The 25,752-nt window shown below is 40.1% G+C and overlaps 1 protein-coding gene across 4 annotated transcripts in view; it reads left to right on the top strand.

Annotated features, from left to right (window-relative positions):
- The window catches only part of LOC147025655 (epidermal growth factor receptor kinase substrate 8-like), a 138,541-nt gene that overhangs the window by 77,182 nt on the left and 35,607 nt on the right, over window positions 1-25,752 (top strand). For 2 of the 4 annotated variants that reach the window (XM_085886862.1, XM_085886866.1), the window contains exons 15-17: window positions 18,220-18,540; window positions 18,823-18,858; window positions 21,688-21,711. In XM_085886862.1, the coding sequence (XP_085742988.1) occupies window positions 18,220-18,540; window positions 18,823-18,858; window positions 21,688-21,711 (381 nt within the window). The remainder of the gene's footprint in view (window positions 1-18,219; window positions 18,541-18,822; window positions 18,859-21,687; window positions 21,712-25,752) is intronic. The other 2 variants (XM_085886864.1, XM_085886865.1) reach the window with 2 other exon arrangements.

The raw sequence follows: 25,752 nt of genomic DNA on the forward strand, positions 1-25,752 counted from the left end.
GTGGCGGTGATGTGTTTTTAATGACGTGGTGGTCAGGTGTTTTTCATAACGTGGTGGTGAGGTGTTTTTAACAATGTTGTGGTGATTTGTTTTCAATAACGTGGTGGTGAGGTGTTTTTAATAACGTTGCGGTGAGGTGTTTTTCCACAATGTGGTGGTGATGTGTTTTCAATAACGTGGTGGTGAGGTGTTTTCAATAACGTGGTGGTGAGGTGTTTTTCATAACGTGGTGATGAGGTGTTTTTAATAACGTGGAGGTGATGTGTTTTTAATAACGTGGCAGTGAGGTGTTTTTAATAAGGTGGTGGTGAGGTGTTTTTAATAACGTCGCAGTGAGGTCTTTTTAATAACGTGGCGGTGATGTGTTTTTAATAACGTGGCCGTGAGGTGTTTTTTATAACGTGGTGGTGAGGTGTTTTTAATGACGTGATGTGTTTTTAATAAAGTGGTGGTGAGGTTTTTTGATAACGTGGAGGTGATGTGTTTTTAATAACGTGGTGCTGATGTTTTCAATAACGTAGTGGTGACGTGTTTTTAATAATGTGGTGGTGAGGTGTTTTTAATAATGTGGTGGTGAGGTGTTTTTAATAACGTGGTGGTGAGGTGTTTTTAATATCGGGGTGGTGATGTGTTTTTAATATCGTGGTGGTGATGTGTTTTTAATAACGTGGTGGTGAGGTGTTTTTAATATTGTGGTGGTGATGTGTTGTTAATATCGTGGTGGTGATGTTTTTAATAACGTGGCGGTGAGGTGTTTTTAAAAACGTGCTGCTGATGTGTTTTTAATAACGTGGAGGTCAGGTGTTTTTAATTATGTGGTGGTGAGGTGTTTTTAATATCGTGGTGTTCATGTGTTTTTAATATTGTGGTGGTGATGTGTTTTCAATACAGTGGTGGTGAGGTGTTTTTAATAACATGGTGGTGAGGTATTTTTAACAACGTGGGGTAATGTGTTTTTAATATCGTGGTGGTGATGTGTTTTTAATAACGTGGTGGTGAGGTGTTTTTAATATCGTGGTGGTGATGTGTTGTTAATATCGTGGTGTTGATGTGTTTTTAATAACATGGTGGTGAGGTATTTTTAACAACGTGGGGTTATGTGTTTTTAATGACTTGGTGGTGAGGTGTTTTTAATACCGTGGTGGTGATGTGTTTTGAATAACGTGGTGGTGAGGTTTTTTTTAAAAACGTGCTGGTGTGTGTTTTTAATCATGTGGTGGTGATGTGTTTTCAATAACGTGGCAGTGGGGTGTTTTTAATAACGTGGGGTGATGCGTTTTTAATAACGTGGTGGTGATGTGTTTTTATAACGTGGTGGTGAGGTGTTTTTATTAACGTGGTGGTGATGTGTTTTTAATAACATGATGGAGATGTGTTTTTAATCACGTGGTGGTGAGGTTTTTAAAATAATGTGGTGGTGAGGTGTTTTTAATATTGTGGTGGTGATGTGTTTTTATAACGTGGTGGTGTGTTTTTCATAACGTGGCAGTGATGTGTTTTTAATAACGTGGTGGTGAGGTGTTTTTGATAACATGGTGGTGATGTGTTTTTAATAACATGATGGAGATGTGTTTTTAATCACGTGGTGGTGAGGTTTTTAAAATAATGTGGTGGTGAGGTGTTTTTAATATTGTGGTGGTGATGTGTTTTTAATAACGTGGTGGTGAGGTGTTTTTAATATCATGGTGGTGATGTGTTAATATCGTGGTGGTGATGTGTTTTTAATAACGTGGCGGTGAGGTGTTTTTAAAAATGTGCTGCTGATGTGTTTTTAATAACGTCGAGGTCAGGTGTTTTTAATTATGTGGTGGTGAGTTGTTTTTAATAACGTGGCGGTGATATGTTTTTAAAGCGTGGTGGTGATGTGTTTTTAATAACGTGGTGGTGAGTTGTTTTTAATAACATGGTGGTGATGTGTTTTCAATAACGTGGTGGTGAGGTGTTTTTCATCACGTGGTGATGAGGTGTTTTTAATAACGTGGAGGTGATGTGTTTTTAATAACGTGGCAGTGAGGTGTTTTTAATAAGGTGGTGGTGAGGTGTTTTTCATAACGTGGCAGTGAGGTCTTTTTAATAACGTGGCGGTGATGTGTTTTTAATAACGTGGCCGTGAGGTGTTTTTTATAACGTGGTGGTGAGGTGTTTTTAATGACGTGATGTGTTTTTAATAAAGTGGTGGTGAGGTTTTTTGATAACGTGGAGGTGATGTGTTTTTAATAACGTGGTGCTGATGTTTTCAATAACGTAGTGGTGACATGTTTTTAATAATGTGGTGGTGAGGAGTTTTTAATAACGTGGTGGTGAGGTGTTAATATCGGGGTGGTGATGTGTTTTTAATATCGTGGTGGTGATGTGTTTTTAATAACGTGGTGGTGAGGTGTTTTTAATATCGGGGTGGTGATGTGTTTTTAATATCGTGGTGGTGATGTGTTTTTAATAACGTGGTGGTGAGGTGTTTTTAATATCGTGGTGGTGATGTGTTGTTAATATCGTGGTGGTGATGTTTTTAATAACGTGGCGGTGAGGTGTTTTTAAAAACGTGCTGCTGATGTGTTTTTAATAACGTGGAGGTCAGGTGTTTTTAATTATGTGGTGGTGAGGTGTTTTTAATATCGTGGTGTTGATGTGTTTTTAATATTGTGGTGGTGATGTGTTTTCAATACAGTGGTGGTGAGGTGTTTTTAATAACATGGTGGTGAGGTATTTTTAACAACGTGGGGTTATGTGTTTTTAATATCGTGGTGGTGATGTGTTTTTAATAACATGGTGGTGAGGTGTTTTTAATAACGTGGTGGTGATGTGTTGTTAATATTGTGGTGTTGATGTGTTTTTAATATCGTGGTGGTGATGTGTTTTCAATACAGTGGTGGTGAGGTGTTTTTAACAACGTGGGGTTATGTGTTTTTAATGACTGGTGGTGAGGTGTTTTTAATACCGTGGTGGTGATGTGTTTTGAATAACGTGGTGGTGAGGTTTTTTTTAAAAACGTGCTGGTGTGTGTTTTTAATAATGTGGTGGTGATGTGTTTTCAATAACGTGGCAGTGGGGTGTTTTTAATAACGTGGGGTGATGCGTTTTTAATAACGTGGTGGTGATGTGTTTTTATAACGTGGTGGTGAGGTGTTTTTTATAACGTGGTGGTGATGTGTTTTTAATAACATGATGGAGATGTTTTTAATCACGTGGTGGTGAGGTTTTTAAAATAATGTGGTGGTGAGGTGTTTTTAATATTGTGGTGGTGATGTGTTTTTATAACGTGGTGGTGAGGTGTTTTTCATAACGTGGCAGTGATGTGTTTTTAATAACGTGGTGGTGAGGTGTTTTTGATAACGTGGTGGTGATGTGTTTTTAATAACATGATGGAGATGTGTTTTTAATCACGTGGTGGTGAGGTTTTTAAAATAATGTGGTGGTGAGGTGTTTTTAATATTGTGGTGGTAATGTGTTTTTAATAACGTGGTGGTGAGTTGTTTTTAATATCATGGTGGTGATGTGTTAATATCGTGGTGGTGATGTGTTTTTAATAACGTGGCGGTGAGGTGTTTTTAAAAATGTGCTGCTGATGTGTTTTTAATAACGTGGAGGTCAGGTGTTTTTAATTATGTGGTGGTGAGTTGTTTTTAATAACGTGGCGGTGATATGTTTTTAAAGCGTGGTGGTGATGTGTTTTTAATAACGTGGTGGTGAGTTGTTTTTAATAACGTGGTGGTGAGGGGTTTTTAATAACATGGTGGTGAGGTATTTTTTAATAACGTGGGGTTATGTGTTTTTAATGACTTGGTGGTGAGGTGTTTTTAATACCGTGGTGGTGATGTGTTTTTAATACCGTGGTGGTGAAGTTTTTTTTAAAACGTGGTGGTGTGTGTTTTTAATAATGTGGCAGTGGGGTGATGCATTTTTAATAACGTGGCAGTGATGTGTTTTTAATAACGTGGCGGTGAGGTGTTTTTAATTACGTGGCAGTGGGGTGTTTTTAATAACGTGGGGTGATGCGTTTTTAATAACGTGGTGGTGATGTGTTTTTATAACGTGGTGGTGAGGTGTTTTTAATAACGTGGTGGTGATGTGTTTTTAATAACATGATGGAGATGTTTTTAATCACGTGGTGGTGAGGTTTTTAAAATAATGTGGTGGTGAGGTGTTTTTAATATTGTGGTGGTGATGTGTTTTTATAACGTGGTGGTGAGGTGTTTTTCATAACGTGGCAGTGATGTGTTTTTAATAACGTGGTGGTGAGGTGTTTTTGATAACGTGGTGGTGATGTGTTTTTAATAACATGATGGAGATGTGTTTTTAATCACGTGGTGGTGAGGTTTTTAAAATAATGTGGTGGTGAGGTGTTTTTAATATTGTGGTGATGTGTTTTTAATAACGTGGTGGTGAGGTGTTTTTAATAACGTGGTGGTTATGTGTTTTTAATAACGTGGTGGTGATGTGTTAATATCGTGGTGGTGATGTGTTTTTAATAACGTGGCGGTGAGGGGTTTTTAGAAATGTGCTGCTGATGTGTTTTTAATAACGTGGAGGTCAGGTGTTTTTAATTATGTGGTGGTGAGTTGTTTTTAATAACGTGGCGGTGATATGTTTTTAAAACGTGGTGGTGATGTGTTTTTAATAACGTGGTGGTGAGTTGTTTTTAATAACGTGGTGGTGAGGGGTTTTTAAAAACATGGTGGTGAGGTATTTTTTAATAACGTGGGGTTATGTGTTTTTAATGACTTGGTGGTGAGGTGTTTTTAATACCGTGGTGGTGATGTGTTTTTAATACCGTTGTAGTGAGGTTTTTTTAAAACGTGGTGGTGTGTTTTTAATAATGTGGCAGTGGGGTGTTTTTAAAAACGTGGGGTGATGCATTTTTAATAACGTGGCAGTGATGTGTTTTTAATAACGTGGCGGTGAGGTGTTTTTAATTACGTGGCAGTGGGGTGTTTTTAATAACGTGGGGTGATGCGTTTTTAATAACGTGGTGGTGATGTGTTTTTATAACGTGGTGGTGAGGTGTTTTTAATAACGTGGTGGTGATGTGTTTTTAATAACATGATGGAGATGTGTTTTTAATCACGTGGTGGTGAGGTTTTTAAAATAATGTGGTGGTGAGGTGTTTTTAATATTGTGGTGGTGATGTGTTTTTTATAACGTGGTGGTGTGTTTTTCATAACGTGGCAGTGATGTTTTTAATAACGTGGTGGTGAGGTGTTTTTTATAACGTGGTGGTGATGTGTTTTTAATAACATGATGGAGATGTTTTTAATCACGTGGTGGTGAGGTTTTTAAAATAATGTGGTGGTGAGGTGTTTTTAATATTGTGGTGGTGATGTGTTTTTATAACGTGGTGGTGAGGTGTTTTTCATAACGTAGCAGTGATGTGTTTTTAATAACGTGGTGGTGAGGTGTTTTTGATAACGTGGTGGTGATGTGTTTTTAATAACATGATGGAGATGTGTTTTTAATCACGTGGTGGTGAGGTTTTTAAAATAATGTGGTGGTGAGGTGTTTTTAATATTGTGGTGGTGATGTGTTTTTAATAACGTGGTGGTGAGTTGTTTTTAATATCATGGTGGTGATGTGTTAATATCGTGGTGGTGATGTGTTTTTAATAACGTGGCGGTGAGGTGTTTTTAAAAATGTGCTGCTGATGTGTTTTTAATAACGTGGAGGTCAGGTGTTTTTAATTATGTGGTGGTGAGTTGTTTTTAATAACGTGGCGGTGATATGTTTTTAAAGCGTGGTGGTGATGTGTTTTTAATAACGTGGTGGTGAGTTGTTTTTAATAACGTGGTGGTGAGGGTTTTTAATAACATGGTGGTGAGGTATTTTTTAATAACGTGGGGTTATGTGTTTTTAATGACTTGGTGGTGAGGTGTTTTTAATACCGTGGTGGTGATGTGTTTTTAATACCGTGGTGGTGAAGTTTTTTTTAAAACGTGGTGGTGTGTGTTTTTAATAATGTGGCAGTGGGGTGATGCATTTTTAATAACGTGGCAGTGATGTGTTTTTAATAACGTGGCGGTGAGGTGTTTTTAATTACGTGGCAGTGGGGTGTTTTTAATAACGTGGGGTGATGCGTTTTTAATAACGTGGTGGTGATGTGTTTTTAATAACGTGGTGGTGATGTGTTTTTAATAACATGATGGAGATGTTTTTAATCACGTGGTGGTGAGGTTTTTAAAATAATGTGGTGGTGAGGTGTTTTTAATATTGTGGTGGTGATGTGTTTTTATAACGTGGTGGTGAGGTGTTTTTCATAACGTGGCAGTGATGTGTTTTTAATAACGTGGTGGTGAGGTGTTTTTGATAACGTGGTGGTGATGTGTTTTTAATAACATGATGGAGATGTGTTTTTAATCACGTGGTGGTGAGGTTTTTAAAATAATGTGGTGGTGAGGTGTTTTTAATATTGTGGTGGTGATGTGTTTTTAATAACGTGGTGGTGAGGTGTTTTTAATAACGTGGTGGTGATGTGTTTTTAATAACGTGGTGGTGATGTGTTAATATCGTGGTGGTGATGTGTTTTTAATAAAGTGGCGGTGAGGTGTTTTTAGAAATGTGCTGCTGATGTGTTTTTAATAACGTGGAGGTCAGTTGTTTTTAATTATGTGGTGGTGAGTTGTTTTTAATAACGTGGCGGTGATATGTTTTTAAAACGTGGTGGTGATGTGTTTTTAATAACGTGGTGGTGAGTTGTTTTTAATAACGTGGTGGTGAGGGGTTTTTAATAACATGGTGGTGAGGTATTTTTTAATAACGTGGGGTTATGTGTTTTTAATGACTTGGTGGTGAGGTGTTTTTAATACCGTGGTGGTGATGTGTTTTTAATACCGTTGTAGTGAGGTTTTTTTAAAACGTGGTGGTGTGTGTTTTTAATAATGTGGCAGTGGGGTGTTTTTAAAAACGTGGGGTGATGCATTTTTAATAACGTGGCAGTGATGTGTTTTTAATAACGTGGCGGTGAGGTGTTTTTAATTACGTGGCAGTGGGGTGTTTTTAATAACGTGTGGTGATGTGTTTTTATAACGTGGTGGTGAGGTGTTTTTAATAACGTGGTGGTGATGTGTTTTTAATAACATGATGGAGATGTGTTTTTAATCACGTGGTGGTGAGGTTTTTAAAATAATGTGGTGGTGAGGTGTTTTTAATATTGTGGTGGTGATGTGTTTTTATAACGTGGTGGTGTGTTTTTCATAACGTGGTGGTGAGGTGTTTTTGATAACGTGGTGGTGATGTGTTTTTAATAACATGATGGAGATGTGTTTTTAATCACGTGGTGGTGAGGTTTTTAAAATAATGTGGTGGTGAGGTGTTTTTAATATTGTGGTGGTGATGTGTTTTTAATAACGTGGTGGTGAGGTGTTTTTAATATCATGGTGGTGATGTGTTAATATCGTGGTGGTGATGTGTTTTTAATAACGTGGCGGTGAGGTGTTTTTAAAAATGTGCTGCTGATGTGTTTTTAATAACGTCGAGGTCAGGTGTTTTTAATTATGTGGTGGTGAGTTGTTTTTAATAACGTGGCGGTGATATGTTTTTAAAGCGTGGTGGTGATGTGTTTTTAATAACGTGGTGGTGAGTTGTTTTTAATAACGTGGTGGTGATGTGTTTTCAATAACGTGGTGGTGAGGTGTTTTTCATCACGTGGTGATGAGGTGTTTTTAATAACGTGGAGGTGATGTGTTTTTAATAACGTGGCAGTGAGGTGTTTTTAATAAGGTGGTGGTGAGGTGTTTTTAATAACGTGGCAGTGAGGTCTTTTTAATAACGTGGCGGTGATGTGTTTTTAATAACGTGGCCGTGAGGTGTTTTTTATAACGTGGTGGTGAGGTGTTTTTAATGACGTGATGTGTTTTTAATAAAGTGGTGGTGAGGTTTTTTGATAACGTGGAGGTGATGTGTTTTTAATAACGTGGTGGTGACATGTTTTTAATAATGTGGTGGTGAGGTGTTTTTAATAATGTGGTGGTGAGGTGTTTTTAATAACGTGGTGGTGGGTGTTTTTAATATCGGGGTGGTGATGTGTTTTTAATATCGTGGTGGTGATGTGTTTTTAATAACGTGGTGGTGTGGTGTTTTTAATATCGTGGTGGTGATGTGTTGTTAATATCGTGGTGGTGATGTTTTTAATAACGTGGCGGTGAGGTGTTTTTAAAAACGTGCTGCTGATGTGTTTTTAATAACGTGGAGGTCAGGTGTTTTTAATTATGTGGTGGTGAGGTGTTTTTAATATCGTGGTGTTGATGTGTTTTTAATATTGTGGTGGTGATGTGTTTTCAATACAGTGGTGGTGAGGTGTTTTTAATAACATGGTGGTGAGGTATTTTTAACAACGTGGGGTTATGTGTTTTTAATATCGTGGTGGTGATGTGTTTTTAATAACATGGTGGTGAGGTGTTTTTAATAACGTGGTGGTGAGGTGTTTTTAATATCGTGGTGGTGATGTGTTGTTAATATCGTGGTGTTGATGTGTTTTTAATATCGTGGTGGTGATGTGTTTTCAATACAGTGGTGGTGAGGTGTTTTTAATAACATGGTGGTGAGGTATTTTTAACAACGTGGGGTTATGTGTTTTTAATGACTTGGTGGTGAGGTGTTTTTAATACCGTGGTGGTGATGTGTTTTGAATAACGTGGTGGTGAGGTTTTTTTTAAATACGTGCTGGTGTGTGTTTTTAATAATGTGGTGGTGATGTGTTTTCAATAACGTGGCAGTGGGGTGTTTTTAATAACGTGGTGGTGATGTGTTTTTATAACGTGGTGGTGAGGTGTTTTTAATAACGTGGTGGTGATGTGTTTTTAATAACATGATGGAGATGTTTTTAATCACGTGGTGGTGAGGTTTTTAAAATAATGTGGTGGTGAGGTGTTTTTAATATTGTGGTGGTGATGTGTTTTTAATAACGTGGTGGTGAGGTGTTTTTAATATCATGGTGGTGATGTGTTAATATCGTGGTGGTGATGTGTTTTTAATAACGTGGCGGTGAGGTGTTTTTTAAAATGTGCTGCTGATGTGTTTTTAATAACGTGGAGGTCAGGTGTTTTTAATTATGTGGGGTGAGTTGTTTTTAATAACGTGGCGGTGATATGTTTTTAAAGCGTGGTGGTGATGTGTTTTTAATAACGTGGTGGTGAGTTGTTTTTAATAACGTGGTGGTGAGGGGTTTTTAATAACATGGTGGTGAGGTATTTTTTAATAACGTGGGGTTATGTGTTTTTAATGACTTGGTGGTGAGGTGTTTTTAATACCGTGGTGGTGATGTGTTTTTAATACCGTGGTGGTGAGGTTTTTTTTAAAACGTGGTGGTGTGTGTTTTTAATAATGTGGCAGTGGGGTGTTTTTAAAAACGTGGGGTGATGCATTTTTAATAACGTGGCAGTAATGTGTTTTTAATAACGTGGCGGTGAGGTGTTTTTAATTACGTGGCAGTGGGGTGTTTTTAATAACGTGGGGTGATGCGTTTTTAATAACGTGGTGGTGATGTGTTTTTATAACGTGGTGGTGAGGTGTTTTTAATAACGTGGTGGTGATGTGTTTTTAATAACATGATGGAGATGTTTTAATCACGTGGTGGTGAGGTTTTTAAAATAATGTGGTGGTGAGGTGTTTTTAATATTGTGGTGGTGATGTGTTTTTATAACGTGGTGGTGAGGTGTTTTTCATAACGTGGCAGTGATGTGTTTTTAATAACGTGGTGGTGAGGTGTTTTTGATAACGTGGTGGTGATGTGTTTTTAATAACATGATGGAGATGTGTTTTTAATCACGTGGTGGTGAGGTTTTTAAAATAATGTGGTGGTGAGGTGTTTTTAATATTGTGGTGGTGATGTGTTTTTAATAACGTGGTGGTGAGGTGTTTTTAATATCATGGTGGTGATGTGTTAATATCGTGGTGGTGATGTGTTTTTAATAACGTGGCGGTGAGGTGTTTTTAAAAATGTGCTGCTGATGTGTTTTTATTAACGTGGAGGTCAGGTGTTTTTAATTATGTGGTGGTGAGTTGTTTTTAATAACGTGGCGGTGATATGTTTTTAAAGCGTGGTGGTGATGTTTTTAATAACGTGGTGGTGAGTTGTTTTTAATAACGTGGTGGTGAGGGGTTTTTAATAACATGGTGGTGAGGTATTTTTTAATAACGTGGGGTTATGTGTTTTTAATGACTTGGTGGTGAGGTGTTTTTAATACCGTGGTGGTGATGTGTTTTTAATACCGTGGTGGTGAGGTTTTTTTTTAAAACGTGGTGGTGTGTGTTTTTAATAATGTGGCAGTGGGGTGTTTTTAAAAACGTGGGGTGATGCATTTTTAATAACGTGGCAGTGATGTGTTTTTAATAACGTGGCGGTGAGGTGTTTTTAATTATGTGGAGGTGATGTGTTTTTAATAACGTGGTGGTGATGTGTTTTTAATAACGTGGCGGTGATGTGTTTTTAATTAAGTGGCGGTGATATGTTTTTAATAACGTGGTGTTGAGGTGTTTTTAATAACGTGGGGGTGAGGTGTTTTTAATAACGTGGCGGTGAGGTGTTTTTAATAACGTGGCGGTGATATGTTTTTAATAACGTGGTGATGGGGTGTTTTTAATAACGTGGTGGTGATGTGTTTTTAATAACGTGGTGGTGATGTGTTTTTAATAACGTGGTTGTGCGGTGTTTTTAATAATGTGGTGGTGATGTGTTTTTTAATGTGGTGGTAAGGTGTTTTTAATGACGTGGCAGTGAGGTGTTTTTAATAACGTGGCGGTGATATTTTTTTAATAACGTGGCGGTGATGTGTTTTTAATAACGTGGCGGTGAGGTGTTTTTAATAACGTGGTGGTGATGTGTTTTCAATAACGTGGTCATGGGGTGTTTGTAATAACGTGGGGCGATGCATTTTTAATAACGTGGTGGTGATGTGTTTTTATAACGTGGTGGTGAGGTGTTTTTTATAACGTGGCAGTGATGTGTTTTTAATTACGTGGTGCTGAGGTGTTTTTAATAACGTGGCGGTGAGGTGTTTTTAATAATGTGTAGGTCATGTGTTTTTAATATCGTGGTGGTGATGTGTTTTTAATAGCGTGGTGGTGAGGTGTTTTTTAATAACGTGGTGGTGAGGTGTTTTTTAATAACGTGGTTGTGAAGTGTTTTTAATAATGTGGTGGTGATGTGTTTTAGCTCGCCTGTTCGAAGAACAGAGAGTTTAAGCGATACCCCCGGCGTGAGCGCCAGCGTTTCCGTGAGCGTGAGCGTGAAAATGTTAAACTTTTTGTATTATGGAAAAACTCCTTGACGGATTTCGGCGAAACTTGGTGGGGGGTTCGGTATGGTCCAAGGATCATGACATTATATTTTGGACTTGGTCCCCCCCCTCAAAAAAAAAATTGTCGTGAATTTTTTTTTTTGCATTTCTACATGTTTTAAGTGATTTCCACCCCCCCCCAAAAAAAATTTTTGTTGGAGAAAAAAAAATTTTTGCAACTTTTTTTTTGACAAAATTTCGATTTCTTTTTTTTTGCATTTCCAAATGTTTTCAGTGATTTGGATTTCGACGAAACTTGGTGGGCGGGGGGTTAGGTATCGTCCAAGGATCATGCCATGGGATTTTGGACTTGTTCCCCCCCCTCAAAAAAAATTGTTGGACATAAAAAAAAAATTTTTTTGCATTTGTACATGTTTTTAGTGATTTCCAACCCCCCACCCCCCAAAAAAAAAATTGTTAGAGAATTATAAAAAATATTAATTATTATTCGACTCGTCTTTTAAAAACGATAAATATATAAACAGGCGAGCATTGGGTGGCTTTGATACCAACTCTGATTAATAACGTGGTGGTGATGTGTTTTTAATATTGGGGTGGTGTTTGTCTTACTGTTGCGACGTGTGAGGCAAAGCATCTCGAGCCGATCCACGCTCGTATATATCTATGAACATGTATGTGTGTGTGTTGATTTATTTATATATATATATATATATATATATATATATATATATATATATATATATATATATATATATATATATATATATATATATATATATATGTATACATATTTGACGATGAAATATGAACAATCACTGGGACGAAAGTTTTAAAAGTCTGTCATTTCTCGCTATCACTCGAGCTCGTCATTGGAGATGGTTATGAAACACATAAGGTACCATTAATACATAACGTTAAGAGATTGATCATCCTGATTGATATCACCTGGATTGAAGTCACTTTATCAATTAACTAATTTCTCCTAATTACTTTCTTGATACATTCTGTGAATGTGTTCGGGGTGATTATCACGTGCAACGTGTTTACGGATGTTTGAGTTGTTGATCTAATATTTCCTTCGCGGGGTGTAAAATCGATCTGTCAATTCATTGAATAGTCATTTGAATACCAGGCCTCTTGCAGCTGTCCGATGCTGTGCATTGCGACCTGACATCCTGCAGAAAAGAGCGGGTCCTTTCTTCTACTCAAGTTTTGTGAACAAGTTTATGCAGAGGAGGGTGAACGATTAGTCGACACAACGCAAACCAAAGTTCCGGTGTGCCCTTCCATACGTGACCAACGTATCAGTAGCTGTCGCTCGACTTAGTCCCATTTGAAGTCTGTGTCGCACATAGGCAACCATTAAATGGAGGATCATGCAATCAAAAGACCGATTGAATCGGGAAGACAAATCATCTGTCATTTAGATAACAAATTGCAGCAACTGCGCAGCCCACGGCATTGGCGGAACCTTGAAGAGATGAAAAACAAGGCGACACGAACACCAGGAGAGACATACCCACACTTACACTTACACTTACACATACACATACACATACACTTACACTTACACTTACACTTACACTTACACTTACACTTACACTTACACTTACACTTACACTTACACTTTCACATACACATACACATACACATACACATACACATACACATACACATACACATACACATACACATACACATACACATACACATACACATACACACCCACACAAACGCTTGGCCTCAGTGTGATTACCGAATCCAGCACACACTGTTCACAACAGAAAAAACAATGTTGCATTTACATGAACGTTTCAGCAGCGTGTGATGCGTGGAAACATAATTTGGCTCGGTAATTTTGAAAACGTGTTAATATGGCAAGTGGCTTGGAAATCTGGTGTTATTTCACAACTTTCTCAGGATGCCGAAGCGCCACCCGCCCGGGGTGCCGGAGCGCGGAGCGCCACCCGCTCGGGGTGCCGGAGCGTGGAGCGCCACCCACTCTGGTTCGTAATTTTGGCTCGGTTGCTGGAATTATAGAGCTCACAGCTCTGGGTGACGTGGCGTGGAAAAAGCATCCGCAGTGAGTGCACGATTTGCTCAGAATGACGTAGTGCTGTACCTGCAGGGCACTCAGCAAGTGGCTTCAACACTCAAGCAAGCACTCCAATTGAATGGTTCATGAGGAACAGCTGGCCAGGCTGTGACTGCATACCATATAGGTTCCCTTTAATTTAAAGCCAGTCTTCACCGCATCCATCTCAGTTAAAGAAATTAAATGAATGCATTCAAATAATGTCTTTATCCACAAAAGAGTTGCTGTTTAATATCGAACAACCCTGGAGACATCACAAAGTTTATTAGCCCCTGAAATAAACATTGCAGATAATCCGCCACGTTGTCTGCTTTCCTGTGTGCATGCATTACATTGGTACATAGGTCCGTTTCCGTGCAAATGTTCTCACTTTATTTTAGAACATCCGTTTTTCAACAGATTTGCTTTGATTCCCAGGAGAGCACCTCATGATACCTCCAAAAATATAGACACCGATCTGGCTGATGCGATGAATAAGTAGTTCTTCTGGGGAACAGGACACGATGTCAAGCAGTGAATGCATTAAGTCTAATAGCTCAATGAAGCTGCTTAATTTTGGCACATTCCTATTGTTTTTTTTGGTTCACTCAATGTAATTCTCCAAAAAAAAAAGACACAAAGATAACTTTTATGCTTTGGAAATTTCACATTTTCTTGTGTGTATATCGAGAAAGAGGGACCATTTCCTTGCTTGCTTTAAGTAAATAGGTATTGGTTATAAGACTCATTATTTCTTCAAATTATCAGATAACTATAATTATCAGATTTCATTTAGTTACATTTTCATTTATGGAAATTGTCTGACGATTACATATTTTTTCCTGGAGTATTGATGTCAATGTCCATTGGTACGCAAAATTTCACCTTTCGACATCATCCTGAAGGTACCCGTCTGTAATATCAGTCAGTGAGTCTTCCGAAGCAACCCTCCATAAAATATATATTTTTTAATTTATTTAAAATATACTAGTGCGTGCCTATACGTGTGTGGCTGTATGTGCAAAAAAAAAAAGAATTGTGATGTCAATCGTGACGTCATAGCACCGGTCCTGTCATTGGTTTGGTAAATAAATGGCCATAACTTGGGAACCACTTGTCTGATTAATATCAAACCTTGAAAAGGCACATACTCAGGTTCCCAGCAATATACCTGGCAAGTTTCAATTAGATCAGACCAGTGGTTGTTGAGAAAAAGCGGTTGCAGATACACACACACACACACACACACACACACACACACACACACACACACACACACACACACACACACACACACACACACACACACACACACACACACACACACACATTGCTGGAATTATAGATAGATATATTTTAAAGTAATGTCTGAGATATGAATGTTTTCTCGTACTCTGTCTCTGTCTCTCTCTCTCTCTCTCTCTCTCTCTCTCTCTCTCTCTCTCTCTCTCTCTCTCTCTCTCTCTCTCTCTCTCTCTCTCTCTCTCTCTCTCTCTCTCTCTCTCTCTGCCCTCTCGCCCTCTCTCTCTGCCCTCTCTCTCTCTCTCTCTCTGCCCTCTCTCTGCCCTCTCTCTCTGCTCTCTCTCTATCTCTCTATCTCTCTATCTCTCTATCTCTCTATATCTCTATCTCTCTATCTCTCTATCTCTCTATCTCTCTATCTCTCTATCTCTCTATCTCTCTATCTCTCTATCTCTCTATCTCTCTATCTCTCTGCGCTCTCTCTATCTCTCTGCCTCTCTCTATCTCTCTGCCTCTCTCTCTGCCTCTCTCTCTGCCTCTCTCTCTGCCTCTCTCTCTGCCTCTCTCTCTGCCTCTCTCTCTGCCTCTCTCTCTCTCTCTCTCTGTCTCTCTCTCTCTCTCTCTCTCTCTCTCTCTCTCTCTCTCTCTCTCTCTCTCTCTCTCTCTCTCTCTCTCTCTCTCTCTCTCTCTCTCTCTCTCTCTCTCTCTCTCTCTCTCTCTCTCTCTCTCTCTCTCTCTCTCTCTCTCTCTCTCTGTCTGCCTCTCTCTCTCTCTGCCTCTCTCTCTGCCTCTCTCTCTGCCTCTCTCTCTGCCTCTCTCTCTCTCTCTCTCTCTCTCTCTCTCTCTCTCTCTCTCTCTCTCTCTCTCTCTCTCTCTCTCTCTCTCTCTCTCTCTCTCTCTCTCTCTCTCTCTCTCTCTCTCTCTCTCTCTCTCTCTCTCTCTCTCTCTCTCTCTCTCTCTCTCTCTCTAGGTTAGTTCTTCTGTTTACCTTTATTGCTTCACTTTATTTGTTTATCAAGTTACATGAGGTGTTTTTTTTTTTAAATTGTCAAACAGACTCGGGGTTGACAAACACTTTCAAAAATGACGTTTTTAAATTGACCAAGCAGCACAACCCAATTACAAAGCAAGCAGATTGGCCCAATTCACTAAAATTTTTCGTGGTTTGAAACATGTGTTTGAACAGTGAATCGCGGAAACTTGCGAGAAACGACCTCGTGATGTCATCAATGTAAACAAAACAAGAGTAATAGGAGGTACGACGCAGCTGCGATAGTGCAAAAGTGTAATATATATATATATATATATATATATATATATATATATATATATATATATATATATATATATATATATATATATATATATATATATATTGTTGCGGATTCGCGCCCGCCGGCGTGCTGACGGCCACGTAACTCGAATCGCGGCACGTCGCCCACCGGACGGACAATCCAGTCGTGACCCTCTCGGACTAACGCCGGGAACCAGTCACGGGTGGACCTTTCGGTCTCACCGCGATCGAGCCAATCAGCCCCCGCGTGGGATAGGGTTGCTCGCCAAATTCGACCTACCTAAGTACCCACACGGAGGGTAGACCGGGCGATCGCACCTCGCCGCAGGTCGACTTCGGACACGGGCCACTTAAGCGACCCGTTCCGTACTATCGGGATAACCGAGCGGTGTTATTCGTCGACCTCGACGGTTCGATTAATTATCGGGCGTATTCAGCCCACTACCAACCCTTTACGTGAAGCAAGATGAGGATTCAATGAAGGAAATGACGAAGCGAAGCGGGAAACAGTTCAACACAAAGCACATTTATTCGCGATGAACGGAAAGCACACATATTCAATTCCACGAAAAGCACACAGAAAAGAAAAACACAATCCAATTTACACAAAAAGCAAATGCGACAATGCAGATCTAATACCGATTACAAGAGCACACGGCAACACTTATACAATTTTACTTCACAGACGGCGCCGCCAACACATACCCAAAACCAAGGAAAGAATACCCTCAAGGATGAGGCGGGCCTGAGGCCGAGACCGGGTCGGGCCTACCCGTCTGGTGATGAGACGCGGAGCGGCGATGGTGCCTCAACTCCGCGGGCCTCGCGGGCAGTGTCTGGTAGGGGGTGGGAAAGGGGCCCCCTTGGTCGCACTATCTCAGCGCGGGGGGAAACAGGAGGGGGTTGCTGATGCTCGGGGTATAGAGGATTGTTATTGTCCCGCGACGAGCGTCTCCACCTCGGCCAGGTCGCGCTGTCGGCCTCCCTGGGGTGCAGCTCCCTGCACGACGCGAGCACCCCCTCGTCTGCCCTCGCCGCCTCTCCACAGCTCCGTCCCCTCCGCTCCGACTCCAACGCACACGACGACCAGCTCCTTCTTGCCAACTCCACCGCCCGCGAAGTCTTAACTCTCTCTTCCCTCTCGACTCTACTACTCACTGGACTGACGAACACGGTCGCTTATATCAGCCCCGTGGCTTCGCCCTCTCATCCTTGACCCCCTCCCTTCGACCTTTCACCTCGCTCCCCATTGGCCCGAGAAAAAGTGGGCGTGAATGCTTTTTGATCCATAAATTTGCATATATCGATCGCCCTCCAACGCCCTGGGGGCGGGGCCAATTCGCCCCTCGCACCGATTGGACGGCAAAAAGTGGGCGTGTGTCGTTTTTGATCCGTTTTTGAAGCACAAAATCCGTGATTTTGTACACGCTGTTCGGCGCGCGCCCTGCACGAGTCCAACACCGGTACCCACAAGCGGCGCAAGAACGGTGGCGATGCGACGGTTGCGAGGTGTGAGGTGAAGGTCGTGGCGGTTGTGGTGAAGCGGCGTTGTGGTTGGTGGTTGATGTTGTGACTGGTGGTGGTAATCATGGCGGTTGGTCCAAAATAAAGATAGTAAAAGAAAAACGGCTATCCTGAAGAGTCGCAGCACGCATAAATGACGTGTATTCCCACTAGACAACGGGTTTGGGCCTAACTACACATGTACTTACCGAGATATCTCACCTAAGGGACCTGAATGGTGGTTTGCGAATTTGGTAACCACAACAATATATATATTTTTTTTTCTAATCAAATATTTAAAACCTAGGTTTGAGGTCTCATAAACGAGCAGTATGTTTTTTTTTTGTTTTTTTTTCATTGCCAATAAATTTGACAAAAAGGGGGTCATTTTTTCCTTAAACCAGGTATCCGAAAAAAAATTATATTTACCATGTGAACTATGATGAAAATATAAAAGAGCTAGATATTAATAATGGTATATAATAATTTTTATGCAGGGTTTCTCTGAGACATGAAAACTATTTCAAGGGTTCCACAAGGGTAAAAAGGTTGAGAAACTCTGGGGTATACTATTGATGTAGTGAAGTTGAAATTAAAAAATAATTTTAAATTTTAAAATTTTTGACTTGTTTTGAACTTAACTTTTTTTAGCACTTCAACGTTAAAGTTTTTTCCTTTGTAATGTTTTTATCTACCACACTATTTTTTTTACTGATTACAATATACAAATACATATATTGCTTTAAAATTATTTGGATCATACTTCACTGCAATGCTTTATAAAAAATATTATTAGACTCGTCTTTTAAAAACGATAAATGTATAAACAGGCGAGCATTGGGTGGCTTTGACACCAACTCTCTGGTTAATTTTTGCTGCAGGTTGAGGACAACAGCAAACAGTGGTGGCGAGTGAAGAATCATAGCGGACATTCTGGTTTTGTCCCCCACAACATTTTAGACAACCTGCGTATTGCAGCCAGCCGGACTGCTCCCGAACCAGCTTCTATCAACCCCACCACTGATATGTCTGAATTATTTATGAACTCAAACCCTTCCTTGTCTGATCGAGCCGATGGAGTCCAGTCACCTTTACCGCTAACCCCTCAAGATGCATTTGAACCCCAAGTGCTTCCCCATCCAGATGAAGCTTCTTTCAATGAAGCACAATGGGTGGGATCACCTTCAAAAGTGGAACCTCAGGTAAATCAAAGGCCAGCATACTTTACACTTTATAGAAATGCTCTCAACATCAAAACCCACCTCCATTGATAAATTCACTGAGCATAGTCTTTTAACCCTGACCCTTCAACCTGACTCTAACCTTACATTCAGCCATGCATTGTCTCATTTCTCCATATCACATGCAAGTTGAGGGTTCTTATACCATATTGTGCTGGTGTGATGGAAAGAGACACCTGCTTAATCTTCTTTTCCATTGTCATTACCATGTTCTCTCAAATTCACCTCTTGCACTACCTGCAGTGTTACGTTTCTGGAAAAGAGTTTGAAAGGTACCAGGTAATGCCGAGATGCTTTGTCTGAGTGATGTGTGCATGTTTTCTGTTGCTTCAAGGTTTGGCCATTGCTCGAGCAGATCAAAGTTTGATCAATACCAAAAAAGTGGGGGAGTAGGGAGAAAGAGAGAGAAAGATGGGGGAGGAGTAGGGCCAGGGAAAGAAATTGAGGGAGAGAAAAAATAGAGGAGGTGAGAGGAAGAGAAGCTAAGAGGGAGGAATATATAGAGAGAAGGGGGATGGGGAGAGGCAGAGAGAGCGAGGGAGAGAGAGAGAGAGAGAGAGAGAGAGAGAGAGAGAGAGAGACAGAGAGAGAGAGAGAGAGAGAGAGAGAGAGAGAGAGAGAGAGAGAGAGATATTGGGGAGGTAAAGAGGGAGGGAGATGGCAGGGAGGTAAAGAGAGAGAGAGAGATGTGGGAGGGAGATAAAGCAACACATGAAACTGTTACACAAATAGGATTTTTGGCTGTGCAAGCACCCCTTCACCGAGTTACTTTTGATCGATGTGCATTGCTGTGTTGTGCTGTTTTTAACCCAAATATATCATGTAGAACATTTTATTAAGATACAAGTTAACACGAAGTGAAAACGGTTATCATTTAGATTAATGATGAAGCATTTTTTCAGCATCGCTTGAGTACTTTTCCATGACATGAAAAAGCACAACTTTTCCTGAAGATCTTGATCAGTGGTGTGCCCAATCTTTACCTTAACTGGAACCTCTCATGATATCAAACAGAAAACCAAATACTGCATTGGAGTCATCAGAAGGAACTTGGATAGGATTCGGGTTTCAGACACTAATTCTCTTCCCTCACACCCATCCCTCCTGATGGTAATTCGATGGCCTGACAGGGGCTTGAACTCAAGATCCTCGGATCTTGAGCCAAACACCTTAACCATTTAGCGAGCACCAGGCCTTTGGAATACATGAGCAGCTGTTCACTAGTTTGTTACTCGTTTCAGATTTTTACCTTTTCAATATCTGAGCTTCCTATGAAAACTCTTTAAGCCTTCTCTTCGGTAGAGAAAAATAACGAAGCGGCAACAATTTTGTGTGTATTCCTGTCGAGTGTGTGGTGTTATTGCTTTTTAAGAAATGGCCTTGTCTGAGGGAATCTTTTCATTCAAATGGTCTTGTCTGGTGTGTGTGTGTGTGTGTGTGTGTGTGTGTGTGTGTGTGTGTGTGTGTGTGTGTGTGTGTGTGTGTGTGTGTGTGTGTGTGTGTGTGTGTGTGTGTGTGTGTGTGTGTAGTTGTGTGTGTTTGTGAAGTTGTCTGTACCCCTTCATAAGGCCAATCTTTTAACATGACTGTGTGTTCATTACGGTCTATTTTTCAGGATATAAGAAACTCGAAAAATATTTTCCATAAAAGAGTAATTACGTCATTTCTATTGGAATTGTGGACGGTGACTTATCGACTTGGTGTCAATGGCGGTGTCCAGAATCGTTTAAAAATAACAATAAATTCAATGTGGAGGGAGGTGATACTTGCTGCACATTATGTTCAACATGAGCAGAGTAAAACGAGTGTTCATTTTGCATTTGTCAGATGTCCGAATAAATAAGATAAAGGGACACATGAATCTAGGCCGAGGCTTCACACTTTGGCACGCTCACGAGGCTGCACCATCGAAACAACATGTCCCAGAAGATAAGACAAAATAGGGAAACATTTGTGCACGTCATGTTTTAAAATAACCCTTCTTGCTACGAAACTTCAAATTTTCCAGTCTCCTTGAATATTTAGAATAAAATAATTCCAACCTGTCATTTTGATGGGCTTTTGTACTTGTCTATTAATACTGCAAGGTGTGTGTGTGTGTGTGTGTGTGTGTGTGTGTGTGTGTGTGTCTGTGTCTGTGTCTGTGTCTGTGTCTGTGTCTGTGTCTGTGTCTGTGTCTGTGTCTGTGTCTGTGTCTGTGTCTGTGTCTGTGTCTGTGTTTAATTGATTTACTTGGAGCAAAACTTCATTTCCATTTTATCATGAATACTCCTTTTTTAAAAGCTCTCTTTCATGAATGAAGAAGAAAAGCAGAAATGGGAGCTTAATGCCGCATTTCCAACAGTGACATTGAATTTCTCACTGATGATGGTACACAACCCTGCTGATGACCAAGACCATCTTACCTTCTTATAAAAATCTGTGTTTGTCCATTCTGTCCTCGCTCTATCCCCGGTGTTTAGTTTATCTGTATACAGCCTACAGGGATTATGATCCATCTCTTTCAATCATCACATCTCATCTCGTTGCTCCCTAAATAATATTCGATCATTCCATATATTCACACACCGTGATTAAGAAGGGTATTTTTGATGTTGATGTGTAGTTGTTGGGTTTGGTTGTTTTTTAACATCTGTTGCTTTTGGAGCATATTGGGGGCTCAAATATAACTCAATACCTGGTGTTGGCTCAATGTTTAGGGTGGTGGGTGGGCTTGGGATCCTATAATCGTGAGTTCAAATCCCCCTTGGCTCTTGAATTAATACCAGGTGGGGTTGACTCTGCCCGTCATCCTTCTGAGGTCAGCAAAATGAGTGCCAGCATGCTGGTATACTGTGTAGGAATGGTGACCCGTCCAGGATTGTGCCCAATAGGCCAAGGGGACTGCTTCGGCAGCACCAACGCTCTGCACAGAGTATGGTCCCGATGGATGGAAATATAATTCAAGATCTATATTGAAATGTCTCATTCCAAACACAAGGAAACAAAATGGTTTGGCATCTCATTGGCTTATGTAAGCAAATGCACACCAGGTTTGTGTGAATGGGATAGTTGTGTGCATTTGTGAATGGTGATGTTTAATCACTCTCTTTCCTTTCTTCTTTCAAGGAAATTGTTGGCGAATTGGAAGAGGTAATCCTTTACGGTTTTTCTTCTGAAACGATCATATCTATTTTTGTTTATCCAGTAATAGCCACACAACGTTGGAAGGCTTACATGGAGTTATGATGCCAAATTATGTGTCCATGTGTTTTCATCAGGTCTATCAGTGAGTGGAGGATTGAGTGGTAGGAGAGTGTTACAGGAAGGTTTCTGGTGTTAAAGAATTACAAATAGGTAAAGCAAGTGTCATTCACGTACTAAGATTATGTGCAATGACATCAAGTGTACCTGCTAATGAAGATATGTCATGATACGAGATTAATTAGTAAATAATAAGAATAATATATTGTTAAATTAATCCTTTAACCCTTCAGTTGTTTGGAATTTTGTACCTGAATATCTTTGTCACAACAGTAAATGTACTCGCATTAAGTTTTATTTAATTAACTCTATTCCTCACTTGTCTTCTGGCCAGAAGCACATCAAGTCCAATATCATTCCACTTCATTTGGGTTTTTAAATACACATGACCTTTGTGATTCTGATTCTTCATTTATAGCTCACCTGGAACATAAATCAGGTGAGCGTATGAGATGGCGCGTCAGTCCATCCGTCCATAAACACTTTCAACTTCTTCTCCGAAACTGCTGATGAAATTGCGACCAAACTTGGCTAAAGTTTTATATTTGGTGCGGTGGAACTCAAGTTTGTTCACGGCAACCTCCCCCTCTACCAATCAATGCGAAACATTTAAATTTGTGATCAATTACCCAAGAGAAATATAGTTAACAATGATGTCATCAGTCATGTGGTTTCGCAGCTATACTGGATTCTAAGAAAACTTTTTAAAACCTTCTTCTCTGAAACTGCTTAACTGATCCATGTAATACTTTGCATGTATGATGAACTCCGTGTCGGAAATATAATTTGATAACAATGACATAATTTGTCATGTGGTTCGGTATGCATGTTGTATCAAAGGGAAAAACCGTTAAAATTAATTTTCTCTGAAACCGCTTAACTGATCATTGCAAAACTTAAAATATATGATTGACTTCCTGTGGAAACGTTTGATTATAAAAAGCTGACCCGAAACACAATATGGTCACCAATGACGTCATAATACAGAATGTGGCAAATATCTCGAAAAATATTAATTCTCGACGCCTTGAAGTTGCACTTCATCAAATCGGGATAATTTTGACCAATATGAAGTGACATCATAATACCAGAAGTGGGCAATATCTTGAAAACTAAGGCTCAAAGACTGCAAGGAGTTGCACTGCTGTGGACATTTTTTCCATACTCCCCAACCGAAAACATGTATTCGAAATCCAGTTCTTATTTTTACCCTGATCCATCCTTCACTCCACTTTATGGCAACCAGCCAGGTGAGCTGCATGACCATTGGTCCTTTATTTTGTTATATGATGATCTATATGAGGCAGAGATGGCTGTCTCTTTGTCTGTTTGTAGTTGACACTGATTGGCTGAAGCTCGGTGTAATGTGATTGGCTCCTGGCAAGATTGAATAATGTATCGTATTGGTTTATTTTAAGCTGATATTCAAAGTCTGATTCCATATTTGATGATCAAAACTCATGGCTTAAATGATTATGTCAAAACCTAGAGTGAAATCGGATGGAAATTTAGGAAAAAGTGTTTTATTTTATTTATTCCCCCCCTCCCCCCCGAACGCGATATAATTGAATAATACGCGCGCAGGGCGTGGGCTCGCAATTTGTTTATTTACAGTTCGTTATGATACAACCTTTGACAGGATGACCTCGAGGTACCCACACTCGCCTCTAAGCTGTCTCGCCTGGGTTTGAATCCAGACCCAGCTCTAAAATGTCATCCTGGTGTTTCACAGACTGGGTCAATCATCGGTGTGTGTGTCGTCCCTCCGATGGACATTAATCTGGGCGTCCTGTCTTCTGACATTAGTTGATGGACGTTAATGATCCCTACATTGTCCTTTCATGAAGAGTGGGTGACCTATCACCAGCACCGTGGCTAAATTACAAATTCCTGCCCAAACTACTGCTGGGAAGACAATGGCAAACCACCCAGTATAATCCTTGCTCAGGAAGCTGCTTCGGAGGCACAGACTCTCTGTAGCGAGTATGGCACATCAAATATCAAATAAAAGTAACAATTTAATCCAAAATTTAAGCCGTTTAAAAAGGATAGAGCACAGACATATATATCTTGCACAGACAATAAAAAAAACAGGTCCCTCGGAGGTCCAGTTTTGGAGGTATTGATTTTTTTGTACAGTCCACAATAAGTGTACGATGTACGACAAAGTACTTTAGCTGTTGCTAAAGGCCCTGTCACACCTTGACGTTTTAGCCAGTGTATGCCGATGTATGAAAAATTTGTCTAAAACGCTGGCACACGTCGAATACGTTATGGGTAAGTTTTGTATACGTTAAGAGCACGCTGAAGCACGCTGGCATACGTCATAGTACTCCGAGCTCGTCGACAAATTTTAACATGCTTGAAATTTTTTGACGTATGCCCGCGTATGACTCGCACGTCCCGCATATGCTGGCCATAAGTTGTAGTCACGTTATGCGATCATTGATACAGGTCGACACATGCTACTTGTAAATTACTCATAAGTCGAAACACGTCGAGGTAATGTTTAGCATCAGTGTTCCAGACTCCATGGTTTTTTTTTCGGTTGTTTTTCTTCAGTATGACGGTGATGTTGACACTTTTATTTCTGGTGCGGTTATAATATAATATAATTAATTGGCTGCTGCTCAATGATTTATATCATAACCGCACTACAAATTGAAGTGTCAACATCACCTTCACACCGAAGAAGAAAAAAAAACAAAACAAAAAAAACAACCAGGGAGTCTGGAACACTGACGCTAAACATTACCTCGACGTGTTTTGACTTATGAGTAACTTACAAGTAACGTGTGTCGACGTGTGTCAACGATCGCGTAACGTGCCTACAACTTATGGACAGTGTATGCGGAACGTGTGTCATACGCGGGCATACGTCAAAAAATTTTCAACATGCTGAAAATTTGTTGACGTACTTGGCGTACTACGACGCATGCCAGTGTGCTTCAGCATGCTCTTAACGTATACAAATCTTACCCATAACGTATCCCATGTGTGTCAGCATATTCGGCAAATTTTTCATACGTCGGAATACGCTGGCTAAAACGTCAAGGTGTGATGGCCTTGACACTTCGATGTCTCGTGCGGTGATGATTTGAATCGTTGAGCCGCAGCTTATTAATAGCCTACGCCACGTGATTGTCGGCGATACGCTGCCGCGCTATGCATAAGTTCGACTATCATTGGGCATAGGTTGTGAACGCCAGCAACACGCTCAGCATTCGTTGGTATAAGTTATCTATATGTTATCGAAACGTTCTGTGTACGTTACTAACATGTTATGCATACGTCCAACTCGTTATGAATACGTCCAAAACAAAAAAAACATCAATAGTTCAGCGTACGCCAGCGTTTTACATACATTGTGATACCTTTCCATACGCTGGCTAAAACGTCAATGTGTGACTGGGCCTTAAGCAACGGAGGTGTGCATAGCAACCATTCATTTTTGTGTACATGCTCGCCACATTGTACACATTTCACCCAAGTTTCATCAAAATCAGACTCTTTCTCTTAGAGATATTCGTAATTAACCGTTTCTGAAATGTTCGACATGTACTCGCCCAAAACCTATCTCCCCCTACAAATATTTTTTGTTGGGGCTGCAAATTGGCATGAAGGGAGCGAGATAGATTGCGCACAGAACTCTAAGCTTCAATTTTTCGAATTTTTGACCACTTTAAAGGGCCGTTTCTATGCCGTTGCTAGGGCTCGGGGTCCGATATTCGAAAGCACACGATTCCCAGAAATATTGGTCCTACCTACCAAATTTCATTGGAATCGGTTGAGTGGTTTAGCTCCTCGGCTTGACCAAAGTTTCGTGGACAGACAGACAGATGGAAATGTCCAGAATAAGGGTGCTCTAAGGGCAGCCAATAATTGAAGTAATAAAAATAGTAACAATAATTGTGGTCGTAAAGGTGGGGA

This window comes from Eptatretus burgeri, chromosome 6 (assembly GCF_056783735.1).
Source record: "Eptatretus burgeri isolate ZD-2024b chromosome 6, Ebu_testis_v1, whole genome shotgun sequence".
NCBI lineage: Eukaryota > Metazoa > Chordata > Myxini > Myxiniformes > Myxinidae > Eptatretus > Eptatretus burgeri.